This window comes from Miniopterus natalensis, chromosome 15 (genome assembly GCF_054644295.1).
Source record: "Miniopterus natalensis isolate mMinNat1 chromosome 15, mMinNat1.hap1, whole genome shotgun sequence".
NCBI classification, from domain to species: Eukaryota; Metazoa; Chordata; class Mammalia; order Chiroptera; family Miniopteridae; genus Miniopterus; species Miniopterus natalensis.
Window position 1 is genome coordinate 27286537 of NC_142095.1, and position 16032 is coordinate 27302568.

General features: G+C 40.2%; 2 protein-coding genes across 3 annotated transcripts in view; one reads left to right on the plus strand and one right to left on the minus strand.

Moving 5' to 3' along the window:
- The window catches only part of MRPS22 (mitochondrial ribosomal protein S22), a 132526-nt gene extending 122143 nt beyond the window's left edge, over nucleotides 1–10383 (plus strand). For both annotated transcript variants that reach the window (XM_087824961.1, XM_016207073.1), the window contains exons 2-8: nucleotides 440–603; nucleotides 1786–1950; nucleotides 3896–4039; nucleotides 4337–4420; nucleotides 5720–5865; nucleotides 9105–9213; nucleotides 10249–10383. In XM_087824961.1, the coding sequence (XP_087681087.1) occupies nucleotides 440–603; nucleotides 1786–1950; nucleotides 3896–4039; nucleotides 4337–4420; nucleotides 5720–5865; nucleotides 9105–9213; nucleotides 10249–10344 (908 nt within the window). In that variant the 3' untranslated portion in view covers nucleotides 10345–10383. The remainder of the gene's footprint in view (nucleotides 1–439; nucleotides 604–1785; nucleotides 1951–3895; nucleotides 4040–4336; nucleotides 4421–5719; nucleotides 5866–9104; nucleotides 9214–10248) is intronic.
- A 528-nt stretch (nucleotides 10384–10911) lies between these two features.
- The window catches only part of COPB2 (coat protein complex I subunit beta 2), a 28713-nt gene continuing 23592 nt past the window's right edge, over nucleotides 10912–16032 (minus strand). Inside the window, exons 16-22 of the mRNA XM_016207072.2 lie at nucleotides 15189–15299; nucleotides 14075–14289; nucleotides 12535–12627; nucleotides 12263–12443; nucleotides 12004–12072; nucleotides 11785–11856; nucleotides 10912–11262 (exon numbers count right to left, since the gene is read on the minus strand). Coding sequence (XP_016062558.2) covers nucleotides 11167–11262; nucleotides 11785–11856; nucleotides 12004–12072; nucleotides 12263–12443; nucleotides 12535–12627; nucleotides 14075–14289; nucleotides 15189–15299 — 837 coding nt within the window. The 3' untranslated portion in view covers nucleotides 10912–11166. The remainder of the gene's footprint in view (nucleotides 11263–11784; nucleotides 11857–12003; nucleotides 12073–12262; nucleotides 12444–12534; nucleotides 12628–14074; nucleotides 14290–15188; nucleotides 15300–16032) is intronic.

Genomic DNA, 16032 nt, shown 5'->3' on the forward strand with positions numbered 1-16032 from the left:
GATCTAGGCTTGGTTTAAATTCTGGCTCTATCGCTTAATAGCTAGGTCTTTAGGCAGTATCCTCATTTATAAAATTGGGATATCGATACCTATTTTGTGGGTTGTTAGAAGCATTCCTGAAAATGTATGTAATGCTGGCCGATAGGAGACAACTCTGAAAATGAAAGCAACTATTATTATTATTACATTAATTACTTTTTTCCTGTTGCTTCCTCCACTAGACTTTGAGTGCCTTTTTGGCAGAAACTATCCTCATCATCGTGAATATTCAGTAAATCTTAAATGAAGGAATGAATCAATAAGTGAATCTCATAGGTATTAGTATTATGTGTATTGAGGTAGACGTTGTGGTAATTATTTTATTTTTAACTTTTCTATTTAGAGGTCTTGTTGGCTTGTCATGTTTTCCATTTCTTATTTGCTAAAATAATTTTAACAGAATCTGGTAGCTCTGAGATCAAGAAACCTACATTTATGGATGAAGAAGTCCAGAGCATACTCACCAAGATGACAGGCTTGAATTTGCAGAAGACTTTTAAGCCAGCTGTGCAAGAACTGAAGCCACCAACCTACAAGCTAATGACTCAGGCACAGTTGGAAGAGGTACATGAATGCAGGAATATTGGTAGAATACCTTTCTTTAAAGGGTTAAAAAAGATTTCTAGAGATCCCTCCAGATGCTGATAGTTGCTCTTCCACTGGCACTAATGGTGGGAGCTGGGGGTGGGTGGAGTGGGTGCAGGGGAAGGAGGGGAGTCCCAGGCACAGAACTGAGATAAGAAATATGAGCAGGCAGGCGAAGGATCAGGGAGCATGGCTAGAATTAGGCAAACTGGGGCATGTGGGTCCGGAATGTCTGGGTGGCCAAGCAGAGCCTCCGCTGCTCCAAAACCATTACGAGCATCCTTCCTTTGTCCTGCCTGCTCCAGCTTCCTTCCTGGAAAAACAGTTGTCATGTGCTGCTTTGAGGCTGAAACTTTGGTGAGATTATGAGGTCCTTCTGAACAGCATCCTGCTCCAGGCAGCAGGGTCCTTCTGGAGTCATGGGTTTTGAGTGCTTTGTGGAAAAGGCTTCGATGTATGAATATGTGAAGCATAATTGCTCTTCTTTGTAATTAAAAAGTAATTTATAATCATAGCAAAAATTCAATATCTCATGAAGAGTGAAAGTTCCCCTTTCACCTCTGAGAGGCGACCGTTGTTAATAGTGTGATGTGGAGCAGTGTGGTCAGTGGTTAAGAACATGGACTCGGGGGTGAGTTGCCTAGGATCAAATCCCAGTGCTGCAACTTCCTAGCAATTCACTTAACATTTGTGTGCCTCTTGTTTTCTTACCCATAAAATGAGGTAACAATAGCACCATAAGGTAGCTGTGGGCCAGATACATTCAGAGTATTTGAATAATACCTGGCACATAGGAAGCACCCAATAAATGAGATCCTTTATCCTATTTCAAGCAGCTTTTGTGGCCCGGCTCTGCCTTAGCATTCCTTTGCTATTTAGAGAATGGTTGAGCCTATAGCTGGTGCTCTCAGCCATTCCATGGAGGCAGAGCCAGGGCCCAGTCCTTTGCTGTTTAGAGAATGGTTGAGCCTATAGCTGGTGCTCTCAGCCATTCCACGGAGGCAGAGCCAGGGCCCAGGAGCTCACTCACTGGTTTATTCACTGATTTATGGCTATGGTTGCTTCTCTTTGTCATCCTTAGTGCTTTTGATTAGTGTCTGCTTTTTTCAGATCCTTTGGTCTGTAACCATGTGGCTTTCCTTAAATATTTTATTTCATTAGGCTACAAGACTGGCAGTTGAGGCAGCTAAAGTACGATTGAAAATGCCACCAGTTCTGGAAGAGCGTACGCCAATAAATGATGTGTTAGCTGAAGATAAGATTTTGGAAGGAACAGAAACAGCCAAATATGTGTTTACTGATATATCATACAGCATACCACACCGGGTGAGTGTATGTCTAATCGTGAGATGATCTTTGTTTGAAATACTATGTGGCGATGGGACACAGGGACAAGGGTCAACATCATGTGACCCAGCTGTCTGAATCTTCCAAACCAGAATTTCTGTGACTGGGGAGAACCTTTAGGAAGATACAGCTTAAGGAAGAAGAGAAAGGCAGGCCGGCCCCACATCACGTTACCCTTCCCCTACAGATTACGAACACAGCACATTCCCGGTTAACTGCGAAGGAGGAGACAGGTGTGCTGAGACAGAGCAAGGGCAAAAGTCTTCAAGGCAGGAGGAGAAGGGAGATTCTTTCTGCCCAGGTTAGACTGACTTCCTTAGCTGATGATTTTTGAAAAGATAGTTTCTTTCCTGTAAGTACCTGATGATGCCAAAAACCCAGATTGCCCATAGGATTTTCATTTTTAGAATTTGCAGGAAGAATGGCGTATTTCCTTAGATAATTCTCAGATAGCACCACTTCTGCTGTATTTTTATTCTCTATCGCTTCCCTCAATTGCCAGTTCCAAAAGAGCACTCTGGTGCTTATAAAATATATCAGTTTTGTCTTTGAGTCTTTTTAAGTGAAGAGTGAAAAGAGTAATTTACAACTCAGCCCACAACATGCTGTGGTTAGAAGACATGATTTGAGCAGTGTCCATGTCTGTGTGTGAACCACGCATGTATCTGATGTGTACACATCACAGAGTTTCATTTTAATTACATTTTTGCTTTGGGTGTTTTCATAATGTTCGCTGGTGTCTGGGAGCATTCTGTAGCCTGAAAAGGACAAAGGAACTTGGAATTCAAATTAGCAAAATGATTTTGAGGAACAATTATGTTATTTTGACATCTGCAATTTTTTTTTATTTGCAGTTTTGTGTTTTTTTAATCCTCACCTGAGGATATTTTTTGTTGCTTTTCAGAGAGAGTGGAAGGGAAAGGGGGGGGGGGGAGAGAGAGAGAAACATTGGTGTAAGAGAGACACACTGATTGGTTGCCTCCCAAACATACCCTGACTGGGCCGAGGATCCAGCCTGCAACTGAGGCACGTGCCCTTGGCCGGAATTGAACCCGGGACCCTTCAGTCAGCGGGCCAACGCTCTAACCACTGAGCCAAATCAGCTAGGGTTGATGACAGTTTTAATTATATTCTCAAAATACATTCAGAGACTCTTTACCTCTGAAAAGTCGAGTCAGTACCATCTGTTTAATTAGATATGTGTCAGTTATCTGCTATGTGCAAAGCTCTGTGTAAGTAACTCTGCATGTTGCAAAGAATTATAATCCATACTTCCTGCCCTTTTCCAGTTCTGTAAACATACTAATATCTGAGACGTGTTAAGAATCTTGCACATAATAAATTGTCGGTTGAGTGGTATAGAGAGTGGGTGGAATTCAGAGAAGGAAGTGATCCCATGGCCTCGGATATGGCATTTGGAAGAGTGGAGAGACCAGAGGCAGGTGGGCCAGTCAATCTGACACATTTTGGGGTTTGTTCCTTTTATCCCCAAGACTTTAAAAAGTTGATAGATCATAAAGTAGGAAAGTCTGTTTAGCTGAGACTTTGGCATGGGAAATGAAACAATTTGAAAAGGTTTTAGAGCCCTTTTTTCTTCTAAATGCATTTAGGTGAATCTTAGATCAGCTTTTTTAAGTTGAACCATTTTATGTATTGAACCCACTTTAGGACTGCGGGTGGCACTTAGTAACTACTTTCATTTTAGATTTCTGCTTGTCAGAGGCATAGCAGTGATTTCTGAAGGAAATATCAAATCTTAGCCAGATGTAAAATTATCACTGAAATCATGCACACGACTGCATTTTATGTTTTCCAGTTGTACCTATATTGTTGATTGCAAGTTATTCTCATAATGGTATTTAGTGGGACACTGGAACTAAAAGTAAATCCTCATAAACTCATCCTTGATTACATTTTGTTTCAGGAGCGTTTTATTGTCGTCAGAGAACCAAGTGGCACGCTACGCAAAGCCTCTTGGGAAGAACGGGACCGGATGATACAAGTTTATTTTCCCAAAGAAGGTCGGAGAACTTTAACACCAATAATTTTCAAGGAAGAAAATCTTAAGGTGACTTGGTTTCATAGTCAGTGGTGATGGTTTCTTTGTTGAAACAGTTGGCTCTGGAGCTGCCAGGCTTTTTGCTTTGATAAACATTCCTAATGATAACTCAACTAGGGTTATTTATCTTGCAGCTGGGATTTGAATCCAGGTGTAACAGATACAAAGCTTGTGTTATTTCTGCATCTCTCTTGATGGGCACAGATGTGGCCTGTGTGTGGATGGGCAGGCCTGTTAAGGCATCAGGATAGGTGTTGAATTTTCATGTTCTTCTCGTCTAATTCCAACTCTCCTGGGTGGTTTTAGACCATGTACAGCCAGGACCGGCATGCTGATGTCCTCAACCTCTGCATTGCCCAGTTTGAGCCAGATTCTGCTGAGTATATCAAAGTGAGTATATTTTCCAGCTTCTGAAGTGTGGGCTCAAGTATGGTTATGAGTAAGATTTTCAGTCTAGCACAGTGAGTTAAGTTATAAGTTCGATACAGAGGGAAGAGAAAGAAAATACCTCAGCACCTGTCAAGGACCCGATATTTACCTGATAGATATTTTATCCTTTCAACAATCCTCAAGTTAAGGATGAGAGAATTTGAGCTTGAAGCATTAAGTAGCTTGTTGAAAGTTGCACAACTACCAAGTGGTAGAGTTAGGACCCAAGCTTGATGACAGAGCCTATTCTTTCTTCGATTTATTATACAGGAACAAAGTTACTTACTAAAATTTACCAAAATGCAGTGTCTTACATTTCAATTTAATAAGTAATCATGAAGTGCCTTCTGTGTGCAAGGTAGTGTTGTAGACAGTGTAGGTGACATGGGCTGGGGTAGGGGATGCTGTGTCAAAGCTTGCAGTCCAGAAATGATTGTGGGGAAGGCTGCTTCATAAGTATACAAATTATCACCTTAGTCTAAGGTGTTAGGTGCTAAGAGGAGGTTACCAAGTGCTCTCAGGAAAGGCTTCATAGGTTTCTTAAAGAGGGTTCTAAAAGGGCAGGGAACATTGTGGTGGGTGGAGTTGGGTGAGGTGTTTCAGGTAGAGGGTACAGTATGGGAACAGGCAGGAAGCAACAGTGTATGCTTGAGAAATGGCCAGTCACCTGGGTGGGCTTGTATATGCAGTATATATGTAGGGGGTGGTTCAGGGTTAAACCAGAGGGGTAGAAGGGGCCCTATCACCTGTGATGACCACAGATGCTAGGCCGAGGAACCTGGACTTCAGTCAGGTCTTTGAAAGCCTTTGAACGCAGGGAGGCCTCATCAGAGTCTTCATTTTGGAAGAGCAAGAACTCAAGGGATGTTAATAGATGGAAAGGAATAGCTGATGGGATAGGGTAGTTGATGAGATGAGGGGAAAAGGGAGTGAAAGAATATCCTTGATTTCTTTTTTCCCCCTAGTGACCAAGAAATAGTGGTCCATTGTTTCCAGTGGTCTGTACTATCTATGTGTGCTTCATAAATAGTGCTCGGCTGCTGGCTGAAAGAATTAATCTGGCTATAAATGTTTAGCAAATGTGTGCCAGGCTGCCATTCAGTGGAGGGTTGGTCTAAATCATCATCTGGTTAATGATAGTGGAGGCAGGTATACGCAGATCTGATGTTACTGATACTTTCTTGGGCAGTACTCAGGCTAGAAATGCCACTCACTCTTTATTTTCATGTTTCTGAAAAAAATTGCATCTTATGTGGATAGGTTCATCATCAGACCTATGAAGATATAGATAAACATGGAAAGTATGACCTTTTACGTTCAACGAGACACTTTGGTGGAATGGCTTGGTATTTTGTAAATAAGAAAAAGATTGATGGTTTACTGATTGACCAGATACAGAGAGATTTGTAAGTGTGACTTTAATTCGTAAGTACAAGAAATCCTTACTACCAGTATGGTTAATCTGTATTTAAGCTTTGTTATTTTTCCAGTGATAACAGTGTACTTTCCAGTGATAGCTTTCACTTGCCTCAGTTTATTTATGGCTTTGTTATTCCAGCGTAACCAGTTTTCTGTTTGCTTTTGTGTTGTGTAAACAGAACTAGATTCTTTGAAAGAGTAAGTGGCTTCAGATCTGTCCTGTATACCCTGGATATCGACTTATCCCTGGTGTGGCCAATGCTCGTGGGTATCAGTGAGCTTTTTTAAAAATTTTTTGATTTTTAGAGAGAGAGAAAAACACTGATGTGAGAGTGAAACATCGATCAGCTGCCTCCTGCATGCCGCCCATCGGGGATTGAGCCCACAACCGGGGCATGTGCCCTGACCTGGAACCAAACTGGAGACCCTTCAGTGCATGGGTCGATACCTAACCAACTGAGCCACACCAGCCAGGTTCACATAGCTTGGGGGGAAGAGGGGCAGTGTGTTTGTTTTCTGGTAGGACTACTTCTAGGGCTTTACAGTAAAAGTCATTTATGAAAATACTCTTGCTTTTGATATTCCTTGCTTTTGCAAGATTTTTTTAAGGCATTGAAAAGGTTGTATTTTTCAAAGTCACATGAAACGAATGTCTGTTGTATTTTAGCATGCAGACTGGTGTGCTTCCAGCCTTCTAGCTGAAGTAATAGGGTACTTTACAACTTGTGATAGAACCAAAGAGAAATTTGGTTTTGGATATCTCTGTTGATTGGGTTAGAAAGGCCAAAATGAGAAGGAAAAGAAACCAGCATGGCTGTACTAAGAAAGTCAACTTTCCACAAAAAGCCCTTGCTGGACCCAAAAGTCTGAACTACAAGAAGGGGGTTTAGTGATTATTTTCACCTTCAGACTAAGGTGTTTTGACTCAGAGTATTCACCACGTAATCCGAACCATTCATACAAAAGGTAAGGCATTTGTAACCAGAAGGTGCCATAGGGATTGTCTAAGAAACACAGCCCATACTTGGAAACAGCATCATTTCTCATAGAAACAGTGTTCCTAACAGTAGGTGACATCCACATAGCCCACTTCAGCATGTGTTGTGTAATCTAGTGAAGAGGACGTAAGCAGGGGGCTGGCTGGTGGTCGTGAGGACGCTCAGAGTGAGTTGCCTTTAGGTGCATTAGCATTGACATCACCTGTGAGTGAAGTTTCTTAAAGTTTCTCAAATGTAATCATTTTGAAATTATTTTACTATAAAAATGTAAGGTTTTTGTAAGAAATTAGAAAAACACAGAAATGTCCTTGAAAATTAAAATTCTTTATCAAGGCATACTAATATGTAATACAGTAATATTATGACATGTAAGTTTTACATCTGAAACTGTATTTGCATACGGGGTAGAAGCTTTGTGTACTGAGTTCACCTTTCCTGCTCTGCATCAGTTCAGAATTCCCACAGGAAGTTTTCCTTAACAGCTTGCTGCAAGTCCCAAGTTAGCCAGTAGAGGGTGCACATCCTCACTGAAGGGAGCCCAGGCCAGGATTTGGATTCAGCAAGCATTTCAGATTTAAGTTCCACTGTTGGTTTTGTTTTTGATCCTTACCCGAGGACATGTTTATTAATTTTGAGAGAGAGAAACGTTGATGTGAGAGGAACATCTGTTGGTTGCCTCCTGCAGCCTAGGTATGTGCCCTGACTGGGAATCAAACCCGCAACCTTTTGGTGTAGAGGATGATGCTCCAACCAATTGAGCCACCAAACCAGGGCCCACTGTTGCTTTTGAGGTTCTTTCAAAATCTTTCTGAACGTATATATTTTTTTCAAATATGGGCTGTGTGTGCAGCTAAATTGGTCTGTGGGACATAGGCATTATACGTTAGCATGAATGTAATGAAGCCCTAAACATGATTCTAACACATAGAAACCCAGTTAAACATGATTCCAACATACAGAAACCCAGTTAAGCTGTTTACAGGGCTACCTGCCGAAGCTTTAAAGGGAATTATTTTTATATTTTGAGATATTTTGTTGCCATGTTTATTGGACTTTGTTAGATTATAACAAGCACAGATTTATAATGAACATTTAAAAAAAAATTTCCCCTGGAAAGTTATTTATATGAGGTCTGTTCTCTCAGTTCCCCCAAGGGATGGCTTTCAGGGTGGGTGGACCTTGGGATAAGCCCTGAGCATTTCTCTGAGGCTTGAGAAGTTCTTTACCTACTCCCAAGTCTGGCCACCCTTTATCCCCCAGCTCGGGTAATAGGAAAGCAGGGCAAGTCAAAGAGTGATAGCTGCAGGAGCACTGAACTAGGGTGTCCTCACTCCATCTCAACCAGAAGCCAGTACACAGCAGAACCTCAAATGCACAAGCATATTAGAAGGGTTATTTTTAAATACCCTCAGCTTTGAGGTGGCACATATTAGGAAGGTACTGACTGTGTCAGAAGTTAGTGATTGTTTGGTGAAAGATAGGGAAGTTTTAATGTTAAATATTGTTTATAGTTTTCTAAAAATTTAAGTACAATCCTGAATTGTATTCTTGTTCTGGCTTCATCATAGACAGTTGTGTGACACTAAGGTTATTAGACTGCTGAAGTAGAACCTGGCTTTCCTTCATCTGATGTGGATAATTTCAAATTTGCTTCACTAGAATGCTAATTTTTTAACTAATGGGTTTCTGTAAATACACAGGTAGCCTGGGAGTCTCCTTGGGCTCCTAGGATGCCTCTTGTACAGGCATTTATCCACGAATTCAGAGTCTCAATGAAAATTTTGTTAGATGTCAATGCTAATACTTAAAGGCAGTGTCTTTGAGCATCCGTGACCACCGGCCTCTGGCTTATGCGGGATGAAGGTGTACTCCTGCCCTGAGTTGGATTACATTATCTGCAGGTGAAGGGGGCTGGCCTGGACATCTACCATTAGCAATGTTGTTTCTATGAAAAATGCTGCTGCTTCCAAAAAGGATACAGCCACCTTTAGACTATATTTTTGTAAGCTGGGCATTGCCTGTAGAGATTCCTGCCCTACCTACTGCAGAGTTGGTATGAAGCCTAAATTAGCTAATTTCCCTGAAAATGCCTTTGAAAATATATAACTGAAGGATTGAAAGAACTTTTTCTGGCCCAAGGGAAACTTGAAATATAATTTAGTTTTAAGTGGGCACACCCTTTGATAGGACTGAGCAAATGGAGGTAACAGTAAACCCTTTCACTCTAGAGTTGATGATGCCACCAGCTTGGTCCAGCTGTATCACCTCCTCCATCCAGATGGCCAGTCAGCTCAAGAGGCCAGGGAGCAGGCTGCCGAAGGATTACACTTAATTAAGGTAAAGGGACTTTTCCACATTGGCTGTTGTGTGATGGTGATTAGGTTGGGAAGGATTCTGAAGTAGGTCCTATTTAATGGTAACTAAACAGATTTGGGTCTTGAAAAGTGATTAAAGCCCCTGTATTTCTTCAGCCTGGACGGGGGTGAGGAAGCTGCAGCAGGTGTTATAGAAGTTCAGATAGTAGGGTAGCTGCCCCTTTGTTCTTTGAGTACTGTCATCTGAGCTGACCAAGTCACCAGCAGGGCATGGCGGAGGACTAGGTGGTACATTGTCCCCAGTGCAGCTTCCGGTCCTTGGCTATGGTCACATTCTTTTTCAGATGTCTAGAAGGGGAGACGGTGGTGCTAGTATATTAACCAAGCCTTAGGTGCATTATTGTTTTGAACTGCAGGCCTCTCAAACCATAGGCTCACCCACATTCCTCTGTAAATGTTGAGTTGGTAAGATTTGTTTTAGGGAGGGAAGGGGAGATCACTGTATAATTCTCATCTCTTCCAATGATCAGAATAAACACGGTTTTGTGGATTTGGCTTCTATCCCAGTATCATCGTATGCATTTGCACAGCAGTTACAAAGCTTACTGAGACTAAAACGACCAATGCTGAACACTGTAGGAGGAGCAGAGAGAAACTAGTGTTCGTACTGTAAAGCAGAATGCTTTTGGAAAAAACATTCTTTAAAGTGAAAAATTTGTTTGCTGGTGCTAATCTTCCAGATTTCTCATGAACATAATTGGTTTTCATTTAGCAGGAGGTGCAACATCAGTTTTCTTATTTTTTCCCCAGAAAGATGGCAGCCATATTAGGGTACTTCTGGTATTTAGAATTAGTATTGCCTTGAACTGCGCCGCATACTGTTTTTCTGTCCCTGCTTACTGCTTTATGATCAGGAAAAAAATTGTGAGACTTGGAAGGCTTTTTAAGCTAGTAAGTACTCTGCTACGACAGAAATGTTAATGAAGTCTTAAAACTAAAAACTTTTATAAATAGTATATGTTCTATTGCTTTAAAACTTTTTTTTTTTTTTAAACAGGTATTTGCAAAAACAGAAGCACAGAAGGGAGCATATATAGAATTAACACTGCAAGCTTATCAAGAAGCTTTCATTAGCCATTCTGCAGCTTCCTGAAAATATTTTTCAAATAAATTTCATTTTGCTAAATACTAACTAGTTTTCTGTTAATATTGACTGAGCTGAGTATTCAAAATTAAAAGGTACTTATGATTTGGAGTTCCCCATACATTTTTGGGGTTTTTAAGTTCCAAATAGTACCACTAACAGAAATACAAAGACAATTTGTTACCCCACTCACTTTCCCAGGCTACAGGAGATAATTGAGAAGTGTACTTGAGTGCCTGGATGTTAGTTTATCTAATCACATCAGGTAAGTGCAGTGTAAGAAGAAAAAGTACTATGCCTTTTTGTGTTACCAAAGCCCAGCTTAAGGAGGTCAGATGAGCTGGGGTTTCAGACCCACAAACAGGTACTAGACAAAATCAGGGCAAAGCAGAAGAGCCCAAGCCACACAAAACTGAGGGGAATAATGCAGTGAGGTTAAGAGAGTTATAGTATGGTTGATGTGACTATATGATTTAGTGGTGCAAAGAATGTGGGCTGATCGTATGGTGAGGTGTAGTTTTGGTCCAGCCTTCTAAATCTAGATGCTATTTTCTTATTTAGAAAGGAAACTTTGAAGTCATTAATTCAAAAGATTTTATGAGAAATGGTCTGACAGTATGAAAAAAATCAAAGCCCACGTCTATTTTCGTTAACAAGGAAACACAGTGATGTAGATGCTGCACATAAACTTCCTAAGACAAGGAGGGCACAGTGTTTACATATTAAAATTTGAGATTCTTCTCGGAGTCCCAAAGCACTGCAGTCAGGGTGACGATTAATACCTGTCCATAGTACTGATCTGTTTAGTCGAGTAAATGGGAAGCATTACATTCAGTCATCCAGAATATCTTCATCCAGGTTGATACCCGTTGTGTCAATATCTTCTAATTCCAAATTATCCAAATCTACCTCCAGTTCGAGTAAACTCTACAAAAAAAAGAGGGTGAGTCACATAGGACTGTGTTAAAGAAAAGTTAGCTCTGATTCATGCTCCAAAGAGAACTAAGACAATGCAGGCACCCCTCGGAGCTGTGGGTTCAGTTCCAGACCAGCTCAGTAAAGCAAGTCTCATCAGTTTTGTTTCCCAGAATATATAAAAGTTATGTTTACTCTATACTGTAGTCTATTAAGTTTGCAATAGCATTATGTCTAAAAATGTACATACCTTAAAGACTTCACTAAAAAATGCTAACCATCATCTGAGCCTTCAGTGAGTTGTAATTTTTTTGCTGGGGCTTACCTTCAATTTTAAAAAATGCAGTAACAAGTGCAATAAAATGAGGTATATAGCCTGTAGTCAGTCAAAAAGGGCTTCTTCCCATTTCCAAGCCCCTGCTCTGAAACTGATTACATCACTTAAAATGCAGAGGCCTGCACCCCTTGCAGACGTGCACAGGGAAGGAGGTGAGGCTGGGGTTCCAATGGGAAGTTTGGGGATGGTGGCCATACCTTTTCTTCTTTGCTGGCTGTGTAGGACTCCATGATAACTGGAGTAGGAGAAGCAGGTTTCTCATCAAGTTCCTGAAAGCCCAAGTGGAGATACATGTAAAAATCGGAATTTGTTCACGAATTTAAAATTTCCCCCAAGGGAAGGCTGATATGATTAGGAAGTGTGAGAGAGTACTTAACAAATTTCAACCAGATTATTCCATGTAGCATTTTACTGACCTGCTGAGCTGCAGATCTTGAGGGCTGAAAGCCTTTTGCCTCTTCCATAACATTTCTTTCTTCATTTGGCTATCAGAGAATAAAGCAATAATAAAACGGAATATTTTGAAGTTGTAATTCATCTATGAAGCTGGCTTAAATCCCAGACATTAGCTCTTATTCCACAATAATATATGTAGTACAGTTCAAAACCCCGAGTCGTGAGTGCAGTCTCACCCTGTAGTCACAACAAATGAGGCCTGGCACCCCGGCCACTCACCGTGACAAGTGGGTACTGTTTAGCTGGCCACAGATCAGCATGTGTTTCCTTCACCCATTCTTCCACAACAAAGGCTTCTTTTAATCCAGGAAAAAGGTTTTCATACTCTGTTGGATCAGCAAGGGATTCCGCTGCTTTCTGATTGACTTTTGAGAGATTTTCTCTCCAGAGTTTAACCACCCTAATATAGATATCATGGAACCAAAGGGAGACTAAATAAGTGTGCTCTGTTTTTATTTGAAACATTTCTTCCTAAAATTAAAAGTCTGTACCTTGAAACCTGACTGGGTAAGTAAGTCCGGGCCAGGAAGGCAGCTTCTGGCAGTCGTCCAGTCCTGATCAAGAGCTCCAGGCAAGCATCAAGCCTGAAAATAGAAGAGGAGAGGCACTTTACCAAGAATAAACGCTGTCACGCTGGCATTTAACACATTAAAGAAACATGGATTTGGTGTTGCAAAGTCAGCATTCCCTCCCCAACTCCCACACATACGCCTCATTTTGTTCACTGAGCCATTAACCTGTCATCCCCGGTGTGTTCCACAATCAGTGGACTCCAGGAGTTGTGAAGGGTGAGAAAGCTTTTGTGACCATTTTCCATCTCCTTAACTTTTTTTAACAACAACTAAGAGGAATCAAAAGGGGCTTTTCAAGACAAGTTAAGGCAGCTGAGATGAGCACCTTTGAAAGGCTTCAGGAGATATGGGAATAAAAACCAGGTTCACAAGTGGGAATATCGAGGGCAGTGTCTCCAACATGGGCCGTGCCAGACAGTCCAGTGGTGTCCAGTAGGAAAGTACATAAGTGTTTTGTTTTTTTCTTGTTTTTGTTTTTTATAAGTTTGATAAATGTTTAGAATTAAGAATTCTTTGGATTTCAGAAAGGTAATACAGTACATTTATACATTACCTAATATCAGTATCAAATAAAAATTGTAAATGTTAATATTCTGCAGTAACACAGATACTAAATGTTATAAATACATACCTACTGGCATAAAAGTAACAGTATTTCAGAGTTCAGGTCATGTTTTGAAATCAAGTTAGTTATAAAAATCTACTTTCAGAATATTTCTGGATTTTTGAATTATGGGTAGGTAGGGAAGGTGGACCTATTCTTACAGGTATATAAATTTATAAATATTACATTGTCTATAATATATTAAATAAATACTAAAAATAAACATCAAATACTCTGAGGGGTGCACATTCAAAGATTTTATGGTAATGTGTGGAGTTTAAAAAGATAGCATGTAGGGCAAGGTTAATGAATACTTTTGTGTTTTATTTCATAAAATGGTCTACTAATGTTGAAATGATTTGGTTTGCACTAACTGCCAGACTTAAAAATGTGACATTTTATGCTTTACAGTTGGACTCAAATCTAAAAGTAACTGGCACTTTCATCTCCCTTTATTCTTCCCATGAGCAGATCAGAATTACCCAATTTGGGTAAAATCATCTGCCATTCAGGTACCAACTGGATCAACACAAATAACCTGCCACCATAAAATAAAATGCTTCAGCCAGTAAGTGGCAGGGCGGTCGGAAATTTCTCCCAATTGAGCCTTCCTAAATAGCTCACTTTCCTCAAACCCTTAGACCAAATGTGCTAAGCATCATTTGCTGAGGGTGAGTGCCGCCAAGGTAGCACTGTCCTCCTGAATGCCCACACTAGCAATCCATTTGGCCAGGCATCAGCTCTCTAGGGTTCATGCTTGACAGTCCTCTCCAAAAACCACCCTCAAAGAAAATGCAGAAGTAAGTGCTTTTGATTACTATGCCCACATCTTTCAGACCTTGGATTAATACTTACTTGCCCTGTAAGAAGTAGCTCATGAATGCCACATTATTCTTGCCATCTCTCTCCGCGCCCTCTGCTAGCTTGTTCACCATAGTAGCGTTTCCAGAGGCAGTGGCCAACAGCAACAGCCCCCCATAATCCTGTGCATGGTGCAGGCACTCCTGGGCCAGGCCAAACTGACATTTACTAATGGCAAGCTCAGCAAGTTGTTTCCACTTCTGTTCCGACTGTAAGAAAGTTTCCAAGTTTAAATATCTTCAGAAATAAACATTTGAATTTCCAACATCAACATTAACCTGAACAATTCTGTGCTGACAATGGGAGACATAAATACTGTATTGAGCTGTGCTTGTTATCAAAATAAAATGGAATGACAAAATGTATAATGAGGAAATGGAAATTATTCACATATACAAAATTAATTCAAACAAATCAATTTTAATAATACATGAATAATTATCAACTCATATTTTTACACAGTGAAAATAAAAAAACCATCTAATAGAAGTTTTAAGGTAATTAGATTGCCATTTTAACGAGTGATTTAATTCCATTTTTTTTAAAGTTTAGAAAATTGTTTCTTATGTCCTTAAATATTTAACAATAAATATCTGTCATCTGTAGCTTCTCAGAAATAAAATACTACACATTTGGATGCTCTTAACAGGAGCTAAAATTTATTTTGGACACCTGAAAAGAATTTACAAGTGCTAGACTTAAACCATAACTGGAAGCCCTCAATATACAAAAATCCATAAAAATATCACTAAACTATCAAAATGTCAGAACCTTTCTTTAAAACCAACATCTTTCTCACTAGTTTGGGGTACTGACAAATTACTGCTACATCTGCACTCTTAAGAGTTCCCAGACTAGTTTACCTACTACCTTACATCTTTCCTTCTCTTCCAAAACAGATTTCCTGTAAGATATGAAAACACTTTTTCTTAAAAAATTAGAATGGTAAGAATATCACCAATATAATCCATGTAATTTATGCAAAGATTAGTAAAATACATTTGTTAACAAGACCAAAGAGGCAATAAGCTCAGCAAAATGAGTCTAATTTGCAATTTATACTAAACACATAAAAATACCTACTGACCTATCAGTTATCAGTACGTACCTCTGCTTCCACTGCTAACTGGTACGCAATTTTTAGTTCTCCAAGCTGAAGAGCAAGTTCAAAGCGATGCTCAGGATCTGTGGATACTGTAAGAGCTTGCTGCTTGAAGCCCTAAACAGATTAAAAAACGTGTGTATTTATGTCCATAAAAACGTGTGTGTGCAGCCTGCAAACAGAGTGCCCACGCACTCAGCAAACCATCCACTTCCCTCTCAAACTAAAACAGATGTACCTGCTGACACAGAAAGGCCATTACTTGAATCAAACAAAATAACAGATAACAAAATACTCTAATGAGAGAGAAAAATGACGGAGTCATTAAATTAACCGGTATGAACCCCAGCAGAGAAAATTCAGTCACACAATGCCTACTGTTCTCTAAGCAGTGTAAGCTGGCCAATGCTAGATAAACTCAAGTAAAACAACTAGTAAAATCAGAAATGCAAAAGTAAACAGAAATGTCAAAAAGAAAAGGATTTTCAAAAAAAGACAGTGGTGTAGACCTAGGTGTTCATAACCTACGCACTAAACTGTGTCTTAGGGATCATCCAGTTCAGTCCCTCAGAGAAAATGAAGTCAAAGGCAAACCTTCCTATTTCCTACCATCTGCAGGTCATGTAGCAAACACCTGCTTTCAGCTCCTGACACTGAGTGTCATTACCTATACTGTTAGTGCTGGGTCATGTTCAATTTACTCATCAGCAAGTATTCTCACGCTCGACACCAGTCATGAGAAACAGGCATTTAAACCAACTACCACGATTCCTAAATTAGCTTCTCTCACAAGACAAATAGTACTGGTGAGGTGTGCCCCATGGGCAAGTTCGGAGGGGGAAGGCTGTTA